Source organism: Chroicocephalus ridibundus, chromosome 1 (assembly GCF_963924245.1).
Source record: "Chroicocephalus ridibundus chromosome 1, bChrRid1.1, whole genome shotgun sequence".
NCBI lineage: Eukaryota > Metazoa > Chordata > Aves > Charadriiformes > Laridae > Chroicocephalus > Chroicocephalus ridibundus.
In genome coordinates this window covers 6,528,544-6,553,439 of record NC_086284.1, presented here as the reverse complement: position 1 = coordinate 6,553,439, position 24,896 = coordinate 6,528,544, and the positions used below count along the sequence as shown (strand labels likewise).

The 24,896-nt window shown below is 42.0% G+C and overlaps 1 protein-coding gene across 1 annotated transcript in view; it reads right to left on the bottom strand.

The window, feature by feature from the left end:
• Positions 1-24,896, bottom strand: part of RSF1 (remodeling and spacing factor 1) — a 66,498-nt gene that overhangs the window by 7,161 nt on the left and 34,441 nt on the right. The window contains exons 6-13 of the mRNA XM_063326583.1: positions 20,194-21,914; positions 17,551-17,742; positions 16,036-16,140; positions 13,707-13,786; positions 8,494-8,548; positions 7,106-7,215; positions 4,013-4,080; positions 1,809-2,016 (exon numbers count right to left, since the gene is read on the bottom strand). Coding sequence (XP_063182653.1) covers positions 1,809-2,016; positions 4,013-4,080; positions 7,106-7,215; positions 8,494-8,548; positions 13,707-13,786; positions 16,036-16,140; positions 17,551-17,742; positions 20,194-21,914 — 2,539 coding nt within the window. The remainder of the gene's footprint in view (positions 1-1,808; positions 2,017-4,012; positions 4,081-7,105; positions 7,216-8,493; positions 8,549-13,706; positions 13,787-16,035; positions 16,141-17,550; positions 17,743-20,193; positions 21,915-24,896) is intronic.

Below are 24,896 nucleotides of genomic sequence, written 5' to 3'. Positions count from 1 at the left end.
TACACTTGGGACAGAGCTTTACAGTGCCGTACACAGCAGATGGATATAATCCTCCCCCTCTGCATGCCCTGCTGAGGCCGCATCTGGAGCACTGGGTCCAGTCCTGGGCTCCCCGGTTCAAGAAGGAGAGGGAACTGCTGGAGAGGGGACAGCAAAGGGCTACCAAGAGGATGAGGGGACTGGAACACCTCTCATGAAGAAAGGCTGAGGGATTTGGGTCTTTTCAGTCTGGAAAAAAGACGACTGAGGGGGGATCTTATCAACGCTTAGAAATACTGAAAGGGTGGGTGTCAGGAGGATGGGGCCAGGCTCTTCTCAGTGGTGCTCGGGGACAGGACAAGAGGTAACGGGCACAAACGTGAACATAGGAAGTGCCACCTCAACATGAGGAGGAACTTCTTTACTTTGATAGGTTCTGACATAGGACAGATTCTGGAGCATTCATAAAGTACACTGCAATGGAACATCTGCACAGCAATAACTATGGATGAGCCTCCCCTGTGGAGGGGAAAGTAACACCCACCACGTTCTGGCAGAGATGAGCTGCCCTTCACGAACCCAGCACCATCCTACGCAATTTCTGAGAGTGAGAGTATCGTGTCTTAACACAAAATTGTCGCTCTCATGCAAAAGACGCATCTCGCAAACTCATCCCCTTGTAACACTCCCGTCGTGTCAAAAGGGAGCCAATGCTTTTTTAAAAGCCGTTGAGCGCTGAAGGTACATGGTCACTTGCATTTGTCCGCCAGTTGAATGTAAATTCCTCTATAACATCCAGAAGGCATTCATTCAGCAGAGGCTGGAGTTGAAAAATGCATGAGCACACTTTAACAGATCAATGTGCTATTAATTCTGGGAGATTTCCGCAAGCTACGCTCATTGATTGGAAATTTCCAGCACATTTAGCTCAGCTATTCAGGGCGTCACTGAAATGGCCTCAGCATGGTCACAGGTGAAAAGCAAAGCTCAAAATTTGCTTCTACGTTGTACAGATTATCCATACACTTAGGCAATTGACTCAGCGACTGGTGTAAAGCTTTAAACGCGGATGGTAAAGAGCTTAGACCTCACGTTCCGTTATGTTTCTTCACTGAGGCATAAAGGACGTCTAAAATTATTATTAAGTTTTTTAACGTTAGGAATTCCCCAGACCGAACGATGAGAAATTCCGTGGAAAGAGAGTTTCAGTTAGCCAGAGCAATACTCATTTAGCATTTAAAGCTTCACGCGACGCGTATTTGTTTTCTACACTATAAACCACTCCTTCGGCTGTTTTCAAACGCTACCTCCTAGAGAGCAGAAATCAAGAATTCATTTCAGAACCCGCATGTCGAGTTCTGTATGCTCTAAATGGGGACATTTTACTCTTCCAATTTCTAAATGACAATTAGGCCCATCAAAAATTGCACAAAATAGGACAAAAGGGAACAACCAGCCTCATTTTAGCTCCATCTTTGTTAGGGATTTCTGCTAGACACTCACGTCGGTCAGAGAACTGAGCCCCTCTGGCTCCATCACTAACATAATGGTGTTTAGAACCCCGCGGTGTGGCCTCAAACATACCAGTAACATTTCCACAACACGTTTTGCTTAAAATACAGATTGGATGATTTCAGCGCATGGATCCGGAGCGCAGTTTTTTCCAGTACAATGACGTTTCCCCTGGGCCGGGAGGACTTTTGCTGGCCCCGCGCAGTGATGTCCCCGCACTGGGCACATGCTCCTAACGATCGTTTCAGGGGCACTGCAGGGTCACAGAAGCCCGTAGCGGTCTGTGACTCGTGGTGGAAGTTCAATTGCAGACCTACCCATCGCTGATCTTGAATTCATCCTCACTCTCCTCTTCATCCAGATTACTGTCACTGTCCAAGTCGTTTAGTCGCCGTCGTTTCTTGCGCCGTGCTGCAGCAGCCCTTTGTGGTCGCTTGTTTTCTTTCCTTTCTTCCTCCAGGATTGTGGAAATGTCTTTTCCACGGTGACCTGTGATATTAGACATGTCTTTGCCTCTGCCGATGCCTGAATTCAGTGACAGAAAAGGGAAAAAAGAGCAAGTTTATTTTTCATTTAACTTTATACACATCTTTCTTCCGTGCCTCTCTAGCTTCAGTTTATTTTCTGTAACACAGAATATTTTTTTGTCATGCAAGACTCTCTCTGGAGTCATTCCCGACATCCCCCACTCCTAGCTGTGGTCACTTCGAAATACATGTGGTCCATGGAGAAGACAGTGGATAAGTGTCAACCCCAACCCACATTATCACACGCCAGTGCCTTTTGAGTAGGGCAGATATCAGAAAACACACTACACACCCACAGACACCCAATTTTCAGGTTGTCTGCGTAGATGCACCAAGCTGCTGGAAGCTGGTGTCTTTACGGAGGTGCCAAAAGCCAAACAACTGAGGGAGAATCCTCTTGGTGGCCGGTCACCAGTGGTGTCCCTCAGGCCTCAGTTTTGGGGACAGTTTTGTTTAATATCTTTACCAATGATCTGGATGAGGGGATTGAGTGCACCCTCAGTAAGTTTGCAGATGACACCAAACTAGGTGGGAGTGTTGATCTGCTTGAGGGTAGGAAGGCTCTACAGAGGGACCTGGACAGGCTGGATTGATGGGCCAAGGCCAACTGTATGAGGTTTAATAAGGCCAAGGGCCGGGTCCTGCATTTCGGTCACAACAACCCCAAGCAACGCTACAGGCTTGGGGCAGAGTGGCTGGAAAGCTGCCCAGCAGAAAAGGACCCGGGAGTGCTGGTGGACGGCCAGCTTAACATGAGCCAGCAGTGTGCCCAGGTGGCCAAGAAGGCCAACAGCCTTCTGGCTTGTATCACGAATAGCGTGGCCAGCAGGAGCAGGGAAGTGATGGTGCCTCTGTACTGGGCACTGGTGAGGCCTCACCTCGAGTGCTGTGTTCAGTTCTGGGCCCCTCTGTACAAGAGGGACATTGAGGTGCTGGAGCGTGTCCAGAGGAGAGCTACCAGGCTGGTGAGGGGTCTGGAGACCAGGCCATATGAGGAGAGGCTGAGGGAGCTGGGCATGTTTAGCTTGGAGAAGAGGAGGCTGAGGGGAGACCTCATTGCCCTCTAGAACTCCCTGAAAGGAGGTTGGAGAGAGGTGGGTGTTGGCCTCTTCTCCCAGGTGAATAATGACAGGACCAGAGGAAATGGTCTGAAGCTGCGGCAGGGGAGGTTCAGATTAGATATTCGGAAGAATTCCTTTACTGCAAGAGTGGTCAGGCACTGCAACAGCCTGCCCAGGGAGGGGGTTGAGTCACCATCCCTAAAGGTGTTTAAGAAACATTTAGATGTGGCACTTCAGGGCATGCTCTAGTGGCAGAGATTGTAGGTTGTTTGGTTGGACTCGATGATCTCAAAGGTCCTTTCCAACCATGAAGATTCTATGATTCTACGAGAACATTTTGTGGCAGTTGTCTCCAGGCAAGTTAAGGTGATGCAGAAGCACAAACCCACCTACATCCCTCAGATACTGCTGAAGATCTCTCCTTTGGTCCCTATGTTGCCTTAACAGGCAACAAAGAACATAATCTCACTTTATTCACGTACAACTGAGAAGTGCTGATGGATCTGCATTAATATTTTTAGGACAACTTTGTAGACCCGGTCTTTAAGGGTCCAACTGTGGACCAATTTATAAGCCAAATTTTTACAGGGGACAAATGTCAACAGCGCTAGCTGCCATTCCAATCTCAAACCCAAAACTTAGTAAATTAATTAATTTTAAGAGTTTTCTTGTCATGCTTATTCATTGCATTCGTATATCAAAATACATACAAGCAGAATTTAACTATCACGACCAAATACTTATTTTGGCAGCCTGGGATGGCCATTCCCAAGGGAAATTATTTAGTTTGATTCCGAAAATACCACAGTAAAAACCGTAAACTACAAAGTTTAAGGCAGAAGATTATATTTGTTGCCTCTCATATCAAAATAAATTTGGTCTCAATCTTCTTATCACCATCGCAATGAAAAACAAGTAACAGCAGAAACGTACCTCCTCCATCGGCCTCCTTGATATCGTCTTCAATTGCCTCATCAATTGCCTCATCGAATTCATCAAACCTAAAAGTAACAGCTTTCATTTACCACTTTGAAGCCAACCCGGATTAAATTATATTATGAAAACATACCTCAAAATATAAAACTGCTCTAAGAAATCACACTGCACAGACAATGGGCTGGATATATAATAAAATACCAGATAATGGGTCGGATTGATAATAAAATAGCCATTTTTTAAAAGGTGCGTTTCTTATTTCTACTCGCTGGCAGATTATTTATCGTCGCCTGGCTGCCTTACTATTGATTTATGGGAATAGAAACCCACTTTCCTTTTACATGACATAGCACTGCATTTAACAATATATAATTTGCAAGTTCTTTAAGATGGTTTCGGTGGCGTTTTTCACACAAAGTATTAGTCATTTTTTCCACCCCTTTTATTAGGTGACATACACACTACCAATCTGCAAAACAGACTTTCGGAAAAGCACCTATTAAAGTCAAATTATTCACCCTGTCTAATTTTTACTTGAAAACTTATTTCAGATAGCTTCTTCCTCCTCTTCTAGCTCATGGGAATTATACTTTATGGATCTGCAACATCCTAAACTGAACAGATAAAACATACTGCACGCAGTAGAGACAAATATACATATACACGGATAACTATAATGTAACGTCACATAACAAAAGCAAAATATTTGAGTATGTTTGTTCTGTGTCAGCTTTTATAAAACTGCTGAAGTCTCTACACACTGAACTCATTTAAAGGGAACAGCAATTGGAGGAAAAAGGATCCAGCCCTTTTACGCCAACGACTTCAGTTTGTTTCTTCAGTTATGAATTCCAACCCCGTAAGAAAGGATTGTTACCTGTATCACCAAATAGATCCCTTGAGACGTAACATGCAAAAGTACAAATTTTATTAACTATATAGGAAAGGCATTTTATCTAGATGCAAGTTTTTCTTCCTCGCCTTTTTAAAAAATCAGGTTTTTTGGTATTATTTTAGATACAAACAACTAACAATTGGACAATACGTTCATTAAAGATTCAGTTTCTCAGCCACAAAAGAAAGATTACAGTTATATTTATCTTGGTCCTCCACAGTAACCTCCAGCAGAACAACAACAGATCTAACTCCGCATTCCGCTAGTAAGGATAAAACACTTCCTCCTTTAAAAATGAGGTGATGGATTTCTGGTCTCCTTATATTCCTGCAGAAAAACCGCACGCTGGGTTCAAGGCAGCTCTACACAGCATGGAAGTAACTCAAATTATTCCATCAATAAGATCAGTTCCACGTTACTCAAACGCTATTTTCCCTCCACACCGCTAAAAAAAAAAACAAACCCTCTTTAAAATGTGAGAAATGACTTAACGCTTTCAAATCGTCGCTAACAAATAACCTGAGCTCAAACAGGGGCTGGCAACTGCTTGTCCCTTAGGTGTAACGGAACAGAATTCCTTCTGCTGCTGCTTTATTCGTAACGCAGATTTCCGCTAACCTGCTCACGGGAGGACTCAGCAGACGACTCGGGTGATACGAAGGGATTACAGATCCTTAGAGAACCGGAATGCTACACGACGCACATCTGTCTGTACGCGGAATAAAGCATTTAGCATTTATTCCCCCCCGCCGCCGAAGGAAAGCATACACAACTCTCAGTGACACCAGCGGGACTTCACTGCGGACATATACATTTGAAGTGACAGACTGACACCTGTAATATTTTCACCGGCTCAAAGTTATGCGTGTGACGGAGTCTGTAAGAAAGACTCTGTCGTTTTGTATCAGGAGACCGATTTTTTTCCAGAACAACATTATATGAAATGTTATTTCCAATAAAAATTATTGTCTTTGCACAACATGTGTCCTGCTGAAGTCGTGCCAGATAGCCTACGGGCAAGGGGTTTTTTTTCCTCCTGGTCAGATGCTGCCTGACCTGTCATGAACATAACAGCAAATCTATATGATCTTGCCTGGGGCATACTGTTCCTTACAGAAATACTGAATTTCCCGAAGCAGCAACGGCATTTTCATTAGCGTGACTTCTGCTGTTAATTTAAAAAGTCACCGAAAATCAACGGCTAAGCAAGGTCAGACTGAGTTTTCCGAACGGGCTGGAAAATTCAGCGTATACAAACACCGTGCCTCCCCTCAAGAGCAAAACCAGACTGACCATGAGTTTAGTCACGGTTATTGTTGGAAGGTTTTCAAAGTTGTAATGTTCTAATTTTTCATGATAAAGGTCTACATAGAGCAAGTACAGGAAAGGTAATACTTTTTTTTTTTTTTTTTTTTTTTTTAATATTCCTAATGCAGCTGGGACAAAAACCCTACAAGCTCTCAGGAAACCACATTCTTCCCTAATTCCCAAAGGCAGCCTGCTTGCCTGGCGGACTGCGGAGGGTACGGAGCATCTCAAGGTATCATTTAGAAAATAGTTTATAAAACATCTTAGTAATACACTGAGAACAAAAGATAATATTAAGATCACGCTGAATTTTGGAAACTTTAGTGACCTGTTCTACTTTCAGAACGCACAGAGCCTAAATATCTTGGAATTTTAATCTACTAATTGCATTTTTTTTATCACAGTTTCTTTAAAGAGTTACAGACCAGTTTTAGACGTACTGTCTCATAATTGAGTATTGTATTGAGAATGTATAATTGCGTTTTAAGTTTCATGCTCATTTCATGTAAAGAAGCCGTAAGGTGGGGGGGGAAGAGAGGGAGGAACGTAAGGCCTTTAGACACAAGCGTAAGTCTCCCTTTCATCAGAAAGCAGAGGCGTGATTCGCCTGCTTGAACTTACCTCCAGAAACTGCAGTAACACCAAAACCTTCTCCGGTATTCCTCAACAAAGCACCACATACATTTCATTTTTGTAAGGCATCATCCCTTCATTATACCACCTAATTTGCTTTGATAACCACAAGGCATAACCAGCATTCAGAGGGAAGAACAAAGCTCGGCCTCTCTTTTAAATATAAAAACGTTCACGAGAAGTGGCGGGTCGCTTGAGAAAGAAAGCGACAGTATGACTTTTTCTTTTACGAGGTGTTTAAACAAGCTGCTGACCTGTAGCTTATGCACTTTCGGGTTCTGGTAGACCTCCTTTCAAGCAGCTTTGATTTTGGCTTTTTGGAATCTTTCTTCTTTTCTTCCTGACCTTCAGGTATTTCTGGCTCCTGGTCACATAAGACAGAAGTGTCAAAAAGCTTCATCTGCCCCCTCCCTCCACGCTCATTATGGCTGAGCTCATGATACCGATACCCTCCAGGAAGCTCAAATGCCCAACACAACACATTTTGCCTTCTAATATAATGACTTGTTGCAGCAGAGTTGACGTGAACACTTGCACTTATCGCCCTCACTGGCTAGAAAAGTTCACAAATACAGAGTTTAAGGGTTCAGGCTGTTGCATCATCGTCTTTATCACCACCGAGATGATGGTGATAACCCCAGGACTATTAAATGCAGCAGCTGAACAAATTGCCTAGCACCTCTATATACCGAGCATGGGGACACCTTTACATGGTGCAGTTTCAATAAAGTTCCACGCAGGTTAATTTTATGATATTTCTACCCAGTTATTAATTAAAAAAAAAAAAAAAAATCTGCCCCCAGGGTGAATTTTTCGAATATTTGCTCCCAGCCATAGACTTTTTTGCAAGTTTAAATCTGTTATCATTTTCCTGTTATCCAGAGACAGGGGGAGAAAGCTGGCTTTATTACAGTCAGTTAGAGCGGAAAGTCTACGTTTAAAACAAACAAAAGCTTCATTTCAAACTCTCATGCAAGGAACAGATTATACAATTGCAGACGAAGGCATTTGGCTAAGACTTCAAGAGAATCGCTTTAAAGTGTATTTAAGAAGTGAGAAGAGGCTGTTCTCCGCACGAAGAAAAACATTTTCCTCTTCTGTAAAGGGAAGCCATATAAAAGCATCTGTTAATAAAACACTAAATGTTTATAGCTTTTAACCACATGTGACTTCAATATACATTTGTGGGAGGCAAATGTTACACTTCTAACAGATACTACATATTCCCTACGTACTGCCATAGGCCAGAAACATTTGTTTGCATCAGTTCCAAAGGAAAGCTACGACAGTTAGCTCGGACCTAGAGAACTATACAGCCGACACCAGACTTAAATAAACAAACTACAGAACGGTAAAGGACTGCGCTCGAAACCCAGGTGCAATGGGTAGGGAGGCAATTCTGCAATCCGTCGCTGGCAGAGGACTCTGGCACCCGGTGGCTCTAATAAAGACAATAAAGCTCCCCTGGTTTCTCTGCCAAATTCACTCCCAGACTAAAACGAAAGGTCTAGAATTATTTCTGACCTGCATATAGATTGATTTTTTCTTTCCAAGATGCTACTAGCACTTCTAACGTACCACTGAGAAACTTCTTGCCCGAGAAGTTTGGAAAAGAAAACAATAATACAACACGGTAACTTACCTGAGGTGGAATGATGTTCTCAATACTGATACCCACATACACCAATCGCTCTTTTCTTTAGGAGAGAAAAAATGAAAATAAGTTTACAGAAAGACTGCAGACTTCTAAAATAATGCTGTAATTAGCACCGATTGAAGCTCTTATCGCTAGGCAGAAGCGTCCCAAGAGGATGTTCCAACTGGAAACCGTTGTTTTAGTTGGAATTATGTGCTAAATCTCACATGATTACATTTTCCTGCATGTATAATGTGAGAGATTTCACAGAATCACAGAGTGGCAGGGGCTGGAAGGGACCTCTGGAGATCACCCAGTCCAACCCCCTGCCAGAGCAGGGTCACCCAGAGCAGGTTGCACAGGAACGCGTCCAGGTGGGTTTGGAATGTCTCCAGAGACGGAGACTCCCCCACCTCTCTGGGCAGCCTGTGCCAGGGCTCTGCCACCCTCACAGGAAAGAAGTGCCTTCTCATGTTGAGGTGGAACTTCCTATGCTCAAGTTTGTGCCCAAATTTCCAAGGAGTTCTAACAATCAACAGTACTTGAAGATTGCAGGCACCACAGAAATGATCGAATTCGGGTGTAAAAAGCAATTAAAAAACAACTGAAAAATAATAATGTTGTGATCAAGATTATGCTGTCACATCCATAACTACGACCAACCTTAGTGGCGCTGGAAGAAAAAATGGGCGTTCAAAATTACACTGAACTGGGAAAATTATGCAAAGATGGGATGCAATCCAAAATGGACAAGTGCCAGATTTTAGACCCAGGCAGGAACAATCCACTTTAGAAACACCAGGGAACAAATAAGTGCCTACGTAGCAATTCCTTGCCGGAGTAGAATAGCCCAAACAAAGATCAACAGAGTCAAGCTGCTGCGGAAACAACTATGATGACAGATGGACTGGTGAACAGAACAGCCGACAGGACGACTGAAGGGAGCTTGCCAAGGTAGTAGTCAGCCCTGTTCACACCCAGCCGTAGCGCTTGGTGCCATCGGACACCACACACACTTCAAGAAAGATGGGATCCAGCTGAAGAGTTCAGAGCCAGCCACTAAGAGTTACTGGAGGGCAGCAGACATGCCCTGGTGAGAAAGGCTGAAAAAAGAGGATAGATTGGTCTAGAGAACACCAGACGGAAGATGGGAGAGAGAACAGAACTCAAATACAACAAGGACACTTGTAAGGAGAAGTAGGCTCTCCTCCTCATCCACAGTACGTTACAGGATTAAATCAAAGTAAAATTCAAGTTTAGACTTCACTTGCCTCAACACTAGCATCCTGTATCATCTGAATTGCCCTGGGCACAACTCGGGCTCCTGGCCTCTACTTGCGGCTCCTGAAGGACACAAGTCTCCCATGGGTCTTGTCATATCTGTCAGTCCCAACTAGAGATGCCTTGGGTATCCAAGCACCTCGCAAACAGCACTGGGTGCTCGTCTTCGGGGTACTCAACTGAGATGTCAAAAAAGCGGCCTGTCAGGAAGAATAGCCAGGTACTAAACCAGACCAGAGTGGGAATCCAAACTACCATCACCATGGGTCCCTACTAGCCTTTTTCTAGGAAAACAAGGGATAATTTAAACAAATTAAGATACCAAAGAAAGTTGGTGGCATTTATTGGTCTCTGCAAGGACTCTAAAAGCAAGCCACATCTCTAAAGATTTTAAAATTATTGTGAATAATGGTATTTTAGACCATATGCTCTAAAGAAGAATCCCGTGGGGGGAAAAGGTATGAACTAGACATTTGCCAGCAGACCTCCAACTTTCAGGATCCAGCGAAACACGGTTAGAGTTGAGATGAAATCACCCAAGAACCAATCTTAACCTCCTCCAGGTTCCTGAGCTAAAGAGCCTCAATCAACCAGAATCAGACTTCAGAAGTTACAGCGGGTGGTTGCACAAGCACATACCACATGGACTTGAGTTGCAACAGGACGCGTCACGTACACAACTCATCTCGACCTGTACACAAACGCCTGAGATGAGTATTAATCCCAGATGCGTTTACTTCAAATGGGCATTATTTTTTGCAAATAGAGGGGTGTAAAAATTTTGTTTCCAATACCTTCATTAATTTCTAAAGGATCTAAGTAAATTTTCTGACTAGCCTTCTGCACTATCCAAACTATTATCCAAATAACCTCCTGGAGAACTCTTTACTGAAAGAATCTAGTATAATATTACTTTCTTAAATAACATGAACAAGCATGGTTCCTAAAGTAATACTAACAAGCGGATTTTAGGCTGTGTTACAGCTAAAAAGACCGTGAACTTTGACAACTCAGTATCATTAGATCTAAATTGAAATTCTGGCTGTGTATAGAAGTATTTGGTTTTGTCTCCTAATGCCAATTCTCCAAACTGATGGATCAAAAAAACCCCCATCTTCATCCATCTGAGCACCACAAGATTGGTTGGATGAGGAAGAATTTTGTCATACACTGTGCAAAATCACTACGATCTTGAAAACGAACTAAAATAACATCTTAAGGCAAGGCATGCAACTGCTAAAATGAGAAAGGAACTAGAAACGTAAATATTGTAGTATTCAGCAAGTATCTTTGATAGTTTCCTCCACTTCTCATTTCTTGTAATGCAAAACATCAAGAGACAAGAGAGATGCGAAAAATTCAGCTGTTTTTAAACACGATCAGTGAGGTTTCGAGACCTGCTTTTCTTCTGCCTGGCTTGAGCACACGCCGCTGAAGAAACCAGCAAATGAAACAATCCAAGTGCGGTAAAGGTCTTAAAATGAAACGCAAAATGAAGTATCAAATGCATTCTTTATGAGTGGGTAGCACACAGAAGCTCAACACTTTACCCAAGAGTTTAAACATTTGAACCAAGAGGGCTCCAACGGGAGGTGCAGATAAGCACTGACTGGTTACAAACTCTTCTGAATGAATCCAGAAAACATTTTCTCTCACGGAAGCAGCTGCAGAAGTCGCTACAGGGAAGTCATGAATGCGTGGATGAAAGGAAGTACTTATTCCACCTGATTCGGCCTGGGAGAAGCAGCCAAGGAGTCCCTAGAGGGATTTTCCATCAAGGAGTCGGAGAGTCTCTAACACGAAGTAAAGGGGAATCCATAAAAGCTTTAATGGCCACTCCCTCTAGCTGGTGGTAGGACATGATTACAGAAGTGAGCGTGTACGTGAGAAACCTGAACTTCAGCCAGGCTGGTGCGGTAGCACCTTGAATTCATGAACAGGGGGGGAAAAAAAAAGAAAAAGGTACGACTGTGATCTATGTATTTGTAAGTCAACGTAAAACCTAAAGTTTTCATTAAAAATGTCTGTGATGTAACGCTTTGGGGATGTGTAAGAATGTAGCTGAGCAGCTGAATGAATTTCAAGGAGGTTCCTGAAAGCTAGAGAATAACTGAAAGAGCACGACAGTATCACTAGTTCAAAAAGCATGATAATAACACTGGTTCCAAGAATCTATTAAGTGTGTGTGCCCATGATGAGCCAGTTGGTTTTCTCCTCTTCGCCAAAAAGACAGACAACACGTACCGCGATTTTACTGAAAACATTACATTAAAATATTTCCGTGCCCCAAACAAACAACCTGCTTTAACTTTCCCACCGAGCTGTAATAAGGACTATCATTTCTTCTAGCATTACAATTCTTCAGCCTTGTTACCTTAAAATTTGCTAAAACGTACCCCTGTGAAGCTGAAAGACTTCAATATTCAACTACTGTATCACAAAATCTTTTATAACCCAAGCTCTTTTCTCTTTTTAAGAGACAAAAAAAAATAAATTAAAATCAGTCTGATGATAAACAATCCAAAACATTAGGTTTATTTGGTATGAGGATCAGATTGCAAAATGCTTGTTAAACATCTGTTTCAGACACTGAAAAGTGCGATAATAGCAATTGTGCGCTCTCCTGTAACCGCTAAAAGATTGTATTTTTATGCAACACTAGGGATTTCAAGAAAGCAAGACAGACCAGAAAAAGCTGGCAGTCCATGTAATGTTTGCCAGCAGAATATTTACCAAAGTAGGTCCAAAAACATTGCTCACTAGTAAATGAGTCCACCATAAAGCGGAGCAGCAGACACAGTTCCTTTGTGTCCTCCACAGATGGAGGCTGTGTGTAAGCTGAGCTCGCTCATAAAAATAGCTAATAGTTTCATTCCCAAAGCTGCAAATTCAGGGGGATTGGCAAGCCGTGGATAATTTTACCACGGTGTGATCTAGCTCCACCCCGAGAAGCAGCCACGTTAGGAACAGTCGGAACCTGATCTGTCACTATCATTGTTGCTGCTGCAACAGCAATAAACAGGAGACTTAAAGAAGCTGAAAAACAGACTGGGATTGTGTTTTGGTCCTCCCAGCACCGAATTGCTACATCCCATGGGATATCACTGTACCTGCTGCAAATACCAACCTGCTCAATTACTTTCTTTGAAAGGGACTCACCTTCTGGTGAAACTTGCCTTTTAAGATCCAATTCGTGCACAGTTTTGTTTAATAATGCATACAGATGTTATCACACTTTGCAAAGTAGTCAATATATGTCCTAAAAGGTGTAAATTATGCAGACTGTGTTTCATGTCCCTCGTTTGCGGGTCTGAAAACTGCCGACAGGATGTTCCAAATATTAAGAATGTTGTTCATGGTTTGCATTTAGCCTTCAGAAAGGCAGGGGTGGACACAAAATTTCATTCAAAGTTGTAATTCAGCTGACCCCCTGCACTGCCGCAATTGCATAATCTTGTAAATTCGGCAAAGTTTAACAGAATTTAAAGCAACAAGACTCAAAAAACCCACATTAATCTGGATGACCTTTATACCAAAGTCAGGACTTAACCTTGCTTACAGCAGGAACTCTACGCACGGCTGCCAGCATTACTAACACGTGCAGCTGAACCAGTGCTAAAAACCACTTCCCTACTGGTACAGGAAAGCCAAGTTTACGTTCAGTCACCTTAACCATATACAAACGTATATAATAAGCAAAACAAATATATTTGTTTATAAGCAAAACAATGTATTTGCTTCTCTTTCCCAATTACTGGATTTTTCCCCCTCTTCTTGCAAGCTCTCCCAGCACTGTGCCACTGGTAATTAGTGGGAAGTCAAAACCGCTTTCAGCAATTCCCAGTCTCGTCGCGGCTTTCCCCCCCAGTCCCCAGTTATTTTAATGCCTGGTCAGTTATAACTACCCCTCTGCTGTGAATGCAACCAAACAATAGTACCTGCGTTCTGCGCGCTCCTTCTTTTTTAAGACAACATCCAGATCTTGTAATTGTTCTTCCAATTTCTCGCAGAGTAATTTCTAAGGGAACGAAACACAGTATTAGTTGTGTTAATAAACCAACTGTTTTCGTGTTGAACTAACGTTCAGACAACTTCATTCGCTATATTTGTCTGGAAGAAGGGGGAGTGGGTTGCTACACTGGAAGCTTCTCTTCGATGAAGAAGTCTTTACAACGAATACTGTTCTTCCTAAAACACGTGTGCTTCCCCAAGAACTGCTAGAGAGATGCATCCTCCCAGTTACTGGCATTTACTGTCGGAAGCAATGTGCCTAAAGCAAGTATTCAAGATGTTTAGAAGAAACATACTTGTAAATTAGTACCACGTTTTTGTTGGTATTTACAACTTTGCCTCCGAGAAACCTGAGGATTTCCCAGACACACATAATACACATACAGAAAGGCGAGCGTATACACACAGGGCGATACCGGGTTGTCCCTTATCTTAATCTTTGGAAAACGCGCGAGTCTGTGGACACGGCAATAAAAAGCAGAGATACGCTTCAGCATCATTTTCTTACCAAACGTTCCCTATCTTAAAACACCACTTAATACTCGAGGAGCTGTATGTAAAAATGACTTTTTTAAGGACAAACGGTGCCTTATTCCATGCTAATGCCCTCATCGTGCTATTTCCAAGGATGATCTTCCCGCTTTTACAAATCTGTCATTTTTCATATTAAAAAATTACTGAACAGCAACAGAGCAAGGAGATGCTCTACAGGCTGCAATCCCAAACGGTGCAAAGAAAACATTCTCACGTATTCAAGATCATCACTACTGAAAAACGCTCCTCAGATGACAACTAAAAATCAAAGCTGGGTACAGCCGTAGCAAGCCATGTCCAGCGTGGCTACCTTTTTGCAGGGCGACAGCCCTTCTGGCAAAGAATTTTTCTAAAAGCAAGGAAGGGCTTTGGGATCAGGCAGATTATTGTGAAAATGCGCATAAATGTTTCCCCATGAATTTAACAAGAGCAGCATCACACACTCTTCAGGCTTATCCTCCCTGGCACCATCCCTGCAAATCCTGCTATCTTAAATGTACGTTAAATGAAACTGGACACGTGTACTATGCTTTGGGGTTGTTTTGGGGAAGAAGCAGCTTCTAGCCTTCAAAAAAGTGTTCATACTTGTTTATTACTTCATAGTATCATAGAATCACCCAGGTTGGAAGGGACCTTTCAGATCATCGAGTTCAACCATCAACCTAACACTGACACAACCCATCCCTAAACCATATCTCTAAGCACTACGTCTGCCCGGCTCTTAAATCCCTCCAGGGATGGTGCCTCAACCACTTCCCTGGGCAGCCTGTTCCAATGAATTGACAACCCTTTCCGGGAAGAAATTCTTCCTAATATCCATCCTAAACCTCCCCTGGCGCAACTTGAGGCCGTTTCGTCTGGTCCTATCACCAGTTACTTGGGAGAAGAGCCCGACCCCCCTGGCTACCCCCTCCTTTCAGGGAGTTGCAGAGAGCGAGAAGGTCTCCCCTCAGCCTCCTTTTCTCCAGGCTGAACACCCCCAGCTCCCTCAGCCGCTCCTCACCAGACTTGTGCTCCAGACCCCTCACCAGCTCCGGTGCCCTTCTCTGGACACGCTCCAGCACCTCAACGGCTTTTTTGCGGTGAGGGGCCCAAAACTGGACACAGCACTCGAGGTGGGGCCTCACCAGTGCCCAGCACAGGGGGATGGTCACTGCCCTAGTCCTACCCACCACAAGGACAACGCTGGCTCTCCCAGCAGGGGAAACTACACTGTGAGGCTCATTAGAAATAGCGGCTTTCTCTAACCAGCTTCTGAGCAAACGTCTCTGAAGAAGGAGCAGCACTTCAGAAACAGCTGCTTGGCCACTGATCCATCCCTCCGGGATAACAACATGGTGTTTCTTTTGGGAAAAATTAAAACATTGTATTTTTAATACTATGTTAGTCCTGAGGCAATTTAACCAAAGATGGGAGAAGACCGGTGTGGTTGGAGATTCCCATGTACACGTCAGCAGAAAAAATAAAGGGAAAGGAAAAACACCTCACAAAACTCAGTTGTGCTAATGGACAAGAGGGAAGATCTTTGTCTTTACTAATGACCAAGATCTTGTTTTTACTAACTTTACATCTTCCTTTACTAATGGACAAGATCCCTAAAATCCATCGCTGCCTATTTTTAAACAGAAAAATGATAAAAGAACTAATTAAAACTCTCAACAAATCCCCACAACCGCAAGCAAAGCTGAAAAGGAGAAGAGCGAAGCCGAATCGGAACCGTACGTGCTGGCAAGGCGGGCAGAACCACTCTCCGTCAGGGATTATCATCAAAGGCGGGCGAAGGCAGGCTGTGTGGTATCCGCTGTCACACGAGTCACACAACAAAATCTGTGCAAACAAAATGAATCATGAGTACCTTTTGGCATTCGTAACGTGGAACAAGCTCCAGAACTATTCCTCCAGCCAACACAGAAGCGCTTTATAAATACTTTGGACTGTGCCAAACCCAAAACACCCCTGTATCGCTTATCACTAGATGCTGCCAGAGCCAGGGGTGGTTTTTATGGGGAAGTTTATGTGTCACAGTTTTATATTTTAACACCAGATTTACTCTTATTATCTGTTCTCAGGCACCTCGTGCTACTGGACTACGTAGATGGTGTGCCCATAATGTGCAATCTGGCAGAGCTTTCCAGATCCCGGACTAAGTGGAAAACTGCATCTGAACAAGAGGCGGTGTGAATTGTTTTCCCTGCACACTCATATCCACGCGAAGGAAACCTGGCCATTCCCTCAATCAGGATGATTTTATGTCCCAGACAGTAGAGACAAAGCCTTGCAGAGTCTTAGAGGTACCCAGAACTGGGCAACCACCACAGTTCATACTTAGCTGGGTAAAGCTTGAGACATCCCTTTCCATTAACAATGAGGAACAAAGCTGGCATAAGCTGTGTGAGCACCTACTGGAATATTGATCTCCAACATCCTAAATTTCGAACTTTGCCTCAACTACGCTAGGATATCTGTCACACACCTGAGAAGACGCTTGTTCTGCGGGCTCACAGAAGGACTGCACGTTACAATTTCACAGAATCACAGAATTGTAAGGGTTCCGAGATCGTATACTCCAACCCCCTGCCAGAGCAGGGTCACCCAGAGCAGGCTGCACAGGAACGCATCCAGGTGGGTTTTGAATATCTCCAGAGAAGGAGACTCCACCACCTCCCTGGGCAGCCTCTGGCTCTGCCACCCTCACAGGAAAGAAGTTTTTCCTCATGTTGAGATGGTATTTCCCATGTTCCACTTTGTGCCCATTGCCCTTTGTCCTGTCACTGGGCACCACTGAGAAGAGTCTGGCCCCATCCTCTTGCCCCCCACCCTTTAGCTCTTGCTGAGCATTGATGAGATCCCCTCTCAGCCTGCTCTTCTCCAGGCTGAACAGCCCCAGGGCTCTCAGCCTTTCCTCAGCACAGAGATGCTCCAGTCCCCTGATCATCTTTGTAGCCTCTGCTGGACTCTCTTCAGTAGTTCCCTGTCTTGTCTCCTCTGTGTTCATTGAGATTGTGGGCACAACCTCAAAGCCTCACCCAGATGAATCCTCAATGGTCTAAGATATACCTCATAAACGACAACACTTCAGAGGCGGGTAAACAGAAGAAAAAAGTTCCTTCTCTCCTTATTAAACTCATCTACTCCTACATACAGCCAGCTCAAAGGATGATGTACCTTCATATGCCACCAAAGCCCATCCACCACATCTGACACAACAGATAACAGAAGCTTTCCCCAAACGCCTACCAGCTCGGGGTGATTGGGAAGGCCACACTTCTTGCACGGCTCATCATCATCAGCAGGTGCGGCTTCTTCTTCCTCCTCTTCTTCCTCTTCCTCCTCCGAGTTTTTTTCACTCTCCGAGTCCTCACTTTCTTCATTACTGGAGTATTTCCACCTGCCACGTGTCCGCGTACCCGTCCACCGAACTTTGCTTCTCTATGAGACACACCATTTCAAAGAGAAAACAGAAAGGGAGCTTACCGGGTTTCTTCCCAGACCTTAAAACACACCCTTCCCTACAGTGAAGCGATTCATTTCAATCAGAAAAATTGCAGAAAATTTACAACAGAGCATTTCAGCGAACCGATAATCTTTCAAAGAGCCTACAAGTGCAACAGGATAGGTAGAGGGAGAAAAATTCATATCTACCAGTAAAGAGAAACTTTCAAATACAATTTAAAAGTAGGAAGTTAAATTTGTCACTCAGGCCTTTTTTTTTTCTATTTTGACAAAGTCAAGTTGCTCTAAAAATCCAAAGAGAATATTTTTTTTTTTTTCCTCCTCACGTACAGTTTGTGTCCTATATTTCACTTTAGGAACCATGCTTGCACTCTAACAGGCATATTAAGTATTTCTGTGCTTTTCTCTAAGACGGGCATACTTTTCTGAAATAAAATCACTGCACCTTTTAAATACGTAACTTATATCCAGGTCTTCTTTCAGATCTATAATTTTCCATCCTTTTTCTAAAGTGAAAACTGATTCAGGTGATGCTCTTTTTTTGCTAACCAAAGGGGCATCTACCCCTTTGTACCGTATCTACCTCGGTAAAACAACCGTATCTCTTACCAGGCAGTTACATGAATTTTCCACCTCTTTATTTTACATGGTGGAAAATGACACCTCTTATTCTCGAGATGTGTTAAGTTTTACCAGTGATTTGTTTAAAATACACTTTGAATGAAAAACAGAGTTCAATTAAAATTCAGAATATTATTTCGTATTCATTAGAACTACTTTCTGCAACTAGAATATTTCATATTTCAAGCAAAAGATGAAACAGGAGAACCTTTTCTTCCCATTAACTGTTTCTTGTGGACATTCTCTCAACTCCTTCCCTCCCCAGGCACTGAAAAAGGAAAATAACTTTTCTCGCTTTTCCAACCTAAAGCATTTTTTAATTTTGACTAAACAACTCATTGACCTGTATCAAGCTGAATAAACTAAAATGTACAAAATATTCTATTTCTCCTGCAGGACAGACTCAACCAAAGGAGTATTTGTCGTACTGGTACGATTTTGTTTCATGTTCTTAACATTAATTTCCAGCTCTTTATTCATTTTACTGTTCAATAAACTTTAGTAGCAGTACTACTACGGTACTTTAAATCCATGATAGTATTAGTTTAACTTTAGGCTTGCCCATATGTCATCATCATTTCAAATCTAGTTTTTAAAAAACCCTTCTTTAAAAGAAAACAGATATAAAATAGCCTATTAAAGATTTGGGTACTTTTCATCTCAAAATGACAGAAGCTTACTACTTTCAAACTTCTTCCTCTATCATATTTATTTTAAAATCTATCTAGAAAAGTCAGTATTTTTAGATCTCTGTGTCCTTCAAAAAAAGAGATCAAGTTGAAACTCCTTTACCAACAGTACTTCAAAATTAAAACTACTTGTAGGACTGACAACCACTATGATTTTATTTTCTTAAATGAAAATTTTAAAATTAATCCTTGACCTTTTTTTCTCCATTATGTGTATGACAACACTTTTCAGTCTAAATGTTATCATTCCTTGTAAAATCAGCTGCTCGTTTTATGAAGATTATTCAGCTTTGCTAAATAAATGAATGTCTTGGTAGAGCTACAAAAAAAAAAAAATCAGTACGGAAATGGGTAGCAGCGGAAAAATTAGTAGGATTTCAAGCTGATATAAAACAAGTACACTTAAAAAGGTAGATTTTTTGTTACTCGTTTCTCTTTTGTACTCCATATCCAGAAGAAAAAAGGAAGATAAATTAATAAATGGTGTTTATAATTATATAAACATAGAAGCAAACTATACGTATGCAATTTTAACTTATGTTATATGACACACTTTTAAGACCTATGCTGCATAAGCAAAAGTTTATCATGAAAGAAGACACCTCCACCCGAAGTAAAATTTATATCCCATGTATGAGAAAAGCTACACCTATCACGAACTCAGCAAAACAATAACTTTAGCTTCACCTAGAAACAGAAGTCATCATAAAATTTTTAATTCTTCACCATTTTTTGGTTCCTTTGTGGCTTAAGACCATCCTGACCAACCAGCCACCACCAAGTATCCATCTAGTAAATCCACAGGAGCTGGGAGTCTCCGTTCAGCCTCTCAGCCAGACTGACCCAGCTCTCAGCATTGCATTGCCTAGAAGAATCCACTTGAGATGACTTGGTCTACTTAGTTCAAGTTAAACGATAGATTTTATAAACTGGTAAGTCAACACTCTCTTAGGGGGTGTATTTACAGTTCTCGAGTCCGCTAACTGGGTTGCAAAGCCAGTTCCTTGCAAAAGCTGGCCAAAGGAACAAAATCCTCAATATTCCTACGTAAGTGTACATTCTCCTTATAAATAAGACTGCGGGTACTCTTTATTCCTGGGTAATAAAACTGTATTACCTTGTTAACCTTAGAATTTGACTCCTTCTCTTGTTTTTTTGCATCTTCCTTGCGTTCCGGTTTTTGTGCTGCTGCAGGTTTCTCCTCTTCCTCTTCGGGTCGTTTTTTGTCAGGTTTCTGATCCCGAGTCTCCACAACTTTTGGAGTAGGCTTAGATATTCTTGGAGATCGCCTTAATGTGCGGCCAATGCCGACCTCTTCTGGTGGTGTTTCTGTCTTTCTCTTCCGACTGGAGATCCTGATTGTTAATTTAATTCCTTCTTTCTGTCTTTCAGAAGTTATTTCTTTATTATCTGTTGCGCAGCTTTCTTCTTCAGAAACTAGCTTATATTTAAATTTGCTTTTAGGTGGTGGAGATTCCTTTTTACTCTCCGAGGAGTCCTCCAGATTAGAAGCATGGGCATCATCCAATGAATGTGGCTCTGCCTTGGCAGCTTCTGGCTCTTCCTCTTGTTTTTCAGAGCCGGATTTTTCTTCTACTTTGCTTTCCTCGGGTAGAGCCGGTTTACTATCGGAGCCCTCTTTTTCCAAAACAGGCTTCTCTAAAGTCACGGGAGAAGCAGATGATGGGGGCGTCTCAGCAGCTTTTGGAGAATCAGGTTTCTCCTCAGACTCACCTTTACTTTTCAGAGTCTCTTCATCAGAGAGCGCAAGCTTGGGCTGGTCTGCGGGAGCGGATGGATTTGTGGACTTCTCTAACTTCTCTAAACATTCTTTGGGTGGCGGTAGTCTGTCCTTTTTGCTTTTCATGGCTAGTGTCTCTTCAGTTGTTTTGGCACAGTCATCAGGGTTTGAAGACTCTTCCACTCCCGTTTCAGTAGCTGTGCTGTCAAGGGATTCTTTTTCCACAGGACTAGATTCCTCCTTTAAAGGCACTTTCTGATTAGAAATCTCAGAGACCACAGCCCCTACCTCTTTCACCACCGTTACCGCGTTTTTCTCAACCTCGCACGCTTTTATAATTTTGCTAACCGAGTCTGATACCTTTTCCCCACTTTGTCCATTTTTCTCTTTCAATGAGCCGCTGTCTTCCTTTGCGCTAGCAGAGTGTTCCGACTTATTATTTTGTATGACACTTGGGGTTATTTTTTCACAGCTAACCTCTCCATTTACTAGCACTTTCCCATCGGGACATAAAGCAGTAATTGTAGGGACTCTCTTAAAAGCTTCTTCTTCCGGTTTCCCTTCTTCCTTCAAGACATCCTTTGTAGGAGTAACGCATTTACATAGGGGCCCCTTTATTGGACTGTCGTAGTCATCCGTCAGCTTGATCTCTCGCTTTTTAAGCGGTATTTTTGCCTGCTGGTCATTTTTAAGTTTCTCGCTTTCTTCCACAGATTTCTCCACCATTTCTTGGGGAGTTTTGACATTAACACAAAATTCTAACCTCTCCGGCTCATGAACTGCTATTTTGTCGGTACAACTTTTTACTTCTTTTAAGTCTTTTGGTTCTATTTTGTTTTCCTTCACCTCTACTTTAACAGGCTTGACATTTTCTTTAAAGGAGTCACTTTCTTCTTTGACAGTTTGCTTTTCTTCATTGTATTCTGAAGGTTTCTCTAATTTTACTATTACTGGCAATTTTATAATTTCTTTTTCTTCCACCTTCTCCACTTTCAGCGTATTTTCATCTTCTTTGACCTCAGGAAGAGGAAGGCTTTCCGATTCCATTGACCGCTCCTCCACCTCCTCTTTTTCTTCTTTGATTTTTAATTGATTTTCTGTTGACAGAGAAAAACAGCTATGAAACAACCAGGGCACCTATAGGATTACAAAGAGCATCCAGCAAAATAAAGGCCTATCTATCTGAAAAACCCAACAACCCAAAGGCCCCCGCAAATGAATCTTCTCTCACGGAATTACTAGCAGTCTAGCTTACCTAATACCGTCATTTAATGAGTGAGTTCTCAATTTTTAGCTACAGAATCACAATTCTCTTTAATTATCTATCAAGAAAAACCTACATTTCAGAAGCTAGCAGAAGAATTCTAGTTTTATCCTTCTTTGTAGAGACATCTCAGCCTCTTCTTTAGTAGTACCACAGTACTTTCAGAGGACACATAAAACCTAAGTTCTCGGCGCACAAAGCATCAACGTGAAGTCTCACTTGAGTTTCTGGATTATTTCACAAACCAGGACATGGTGGAAGATTCCACGCTCTTCAAGTGAAATTCCACATAGAAATCAGTCCCCTGTTTGTACCCGTTTTTATTTCAAGCAATACTTAACTATTGTATTTCAATAGTTCGGAGAAAAGAGAAGACATCCAACATTATTCACCTAGATTCTGTAGGCAATGACTACATCTCCTGTGTGCTACCAAAACACAAATAACAGCCAATATTCTACATTCACTTCAACTGCCGTTTCTAAAACAAGCACAGACAGTAGCATATCCCAGAAAAAACTGCAGAGCTTAAGGAATTAGGTTATGCCTACTTTGCTAAGTCAGTTTTAGATCGTTAGGGCTTAAAGTACAGTTCCAGCGTTCAGAAGAAACCACGCATCTGTTTTCTTACTATGGACTTAAGCCTATTATTTATCATTACCGCAGCCTTTTAATGTCTCTGTTTTTTTTTTTTATTTTACCATACTTTTTGAGTCAGCTAGTGATGGAACTAATTAGGAAAAACCCAAATATAACAGCACTCCATAAAACATAACAGTATCTTCTGCCATCTGGAAGATGTTATTGCAAAGGTGCCACAACTCCAAACAAAAGGATGATTTTTTTCTTCTATCTCACCCCTCTCCCTCCACACAAGTGTAATTCTCTTCCAAGATGAGAGCCTCCCAAGTGGTTAGAAACACACAGGGGCAAGTACTTGACAGCTAACTTGGTTACATTAAAGAAAATAAGCATTTTAGAAACTCAAAGAGCAGTGAGGAAGAATGCATATATTTTATACTATTTTCCAATACACAGCATGTATCCAAATAAGCCTCAGCAATTAGTACAGCAGGGAGAGATGCATCTCTAAGGCACCGGGAGCGATAACATTCTCAAGGCTCACGTCTGGTTTTTCCCCCCTTCACAGAAGTGGTCCCCAGTCTCAGCCCTTGTAACGTAAAAGCTGCCTCTTTAAAGACATTTATCCGTATGGTGAGAATGAGATATTTTTTTCCATGTCTGTTTTCTTCCACCTTCCTTTCGTTTCGTTCTGTCTAAACTTTGTACAACCATTTCTTCCCGTCACCTGCTGCTTTCTCCCAAACTTCTAACATCAAGGATGACCAGGATCCCCAAACTTCTCTATACCGAAAAGCAACAGTTCTATAGTTCAGCTCCCCGAAATGCTCGTAAAGCATTTCATAAATACAAAATGACTCAGCCAATGCACAAGTTGTCTTAACACTATTCAAGTCAATCAACCAGCCTAGTAAAAAACCATGTAAGCTTTGGTTCAGTTTACCTTATTTTTATATTTATGCTAATTTAATGCTGTTTGGGAAGTGGCCAAAGCGAACAGGTACCAGGTCTTCCAATATGTTTTCACCGTACCGTAGAAGGGCTTTGAATGCAGTCCTTGGACTAACGGAGAGAAATACTAAAGCTGTTCAACTGAAAGTAGTACTCTCTGAATCCACTGACTGCACTTAAATCACTGCACATGGAAGTAATTCATTATTCACTACATGGAACCAGTGCCTAGGAGTGATTTTGCATCCATACACAGCCTAATGCAAGTACTGACCCTTCTGAACGTGACATCGGATTTGGGGACTTATCTACAGTGGGGACATTTATTAAAATGTTTCAAATGCCTCCTCCTGAATCCAATGTAAAGTAAATCCACATCTGAAGTAGAGATCTCGATTAGATGATTTAAGCCAGCTTGACCAATTTCTAGTGAGACAAAGATCAGTACTTGGAATTAATTCTGCAGTGTCAGTAACCGCACGGGTTATGTTGTCACTTATACGCACAGTTAGATACTGGAAATGCCTTGGACTGACAGACAATTCTGCTGGTGTTCATCATTTACTGCAATTCCTAGAGTAGTCTCTTCATGCTTCCACAACTCAAATTTTATCTAAATATTTTATTTATTTCTTCTGTTCTACACCGTTTGTTGCAAAGAACGAGAATAAAGCAGCGAGTCTTTCTCTTTGATGCTCAGAACCAAGATGGGCCTTGGCTAATGCCATATATCAAATTATCTTCACGAGATTTGAAGAAACACGTACTAACACAGTGGAAACCTTAAATCTTGTTTCTGATTGTGAAAATCTTTTCCCGTATTTTAACAAAATGATAATACCGGGTGGTAACTGGGGTAAAATTACCTGGGATAACAAATTTTTAGCTTTTCATAACCTGGAAAAGATCAGATTCTTGTCACACAAAATACTTCAGGCTAACTGATATTGATAGTAAAACCAACGCACAAACCAACAAGTCAAGTAAGTTGTTAAATATGTGCAATGACATGATAATAAGGAAGGAAAAAAGAACAGTGGAGGCAGCTAAGGACCACTTCACTTCTAAAATACTTTAGTATTTTAAATTGTTTTAACTTAAGCTCATGTCTTCTTGAAAAATCCTGTAGATTACGATACATTTGAGGAAGCAACCTGTATTTTTTGATTCAAACTCAAAAGCAAAAATAAACACCACACCCAATACTGTATTGATTTCAATCATGGCATTGCACAAACAGATTTCTTTTCTTTTTAAAATTTTAATGTTGCTAGAACAGGAA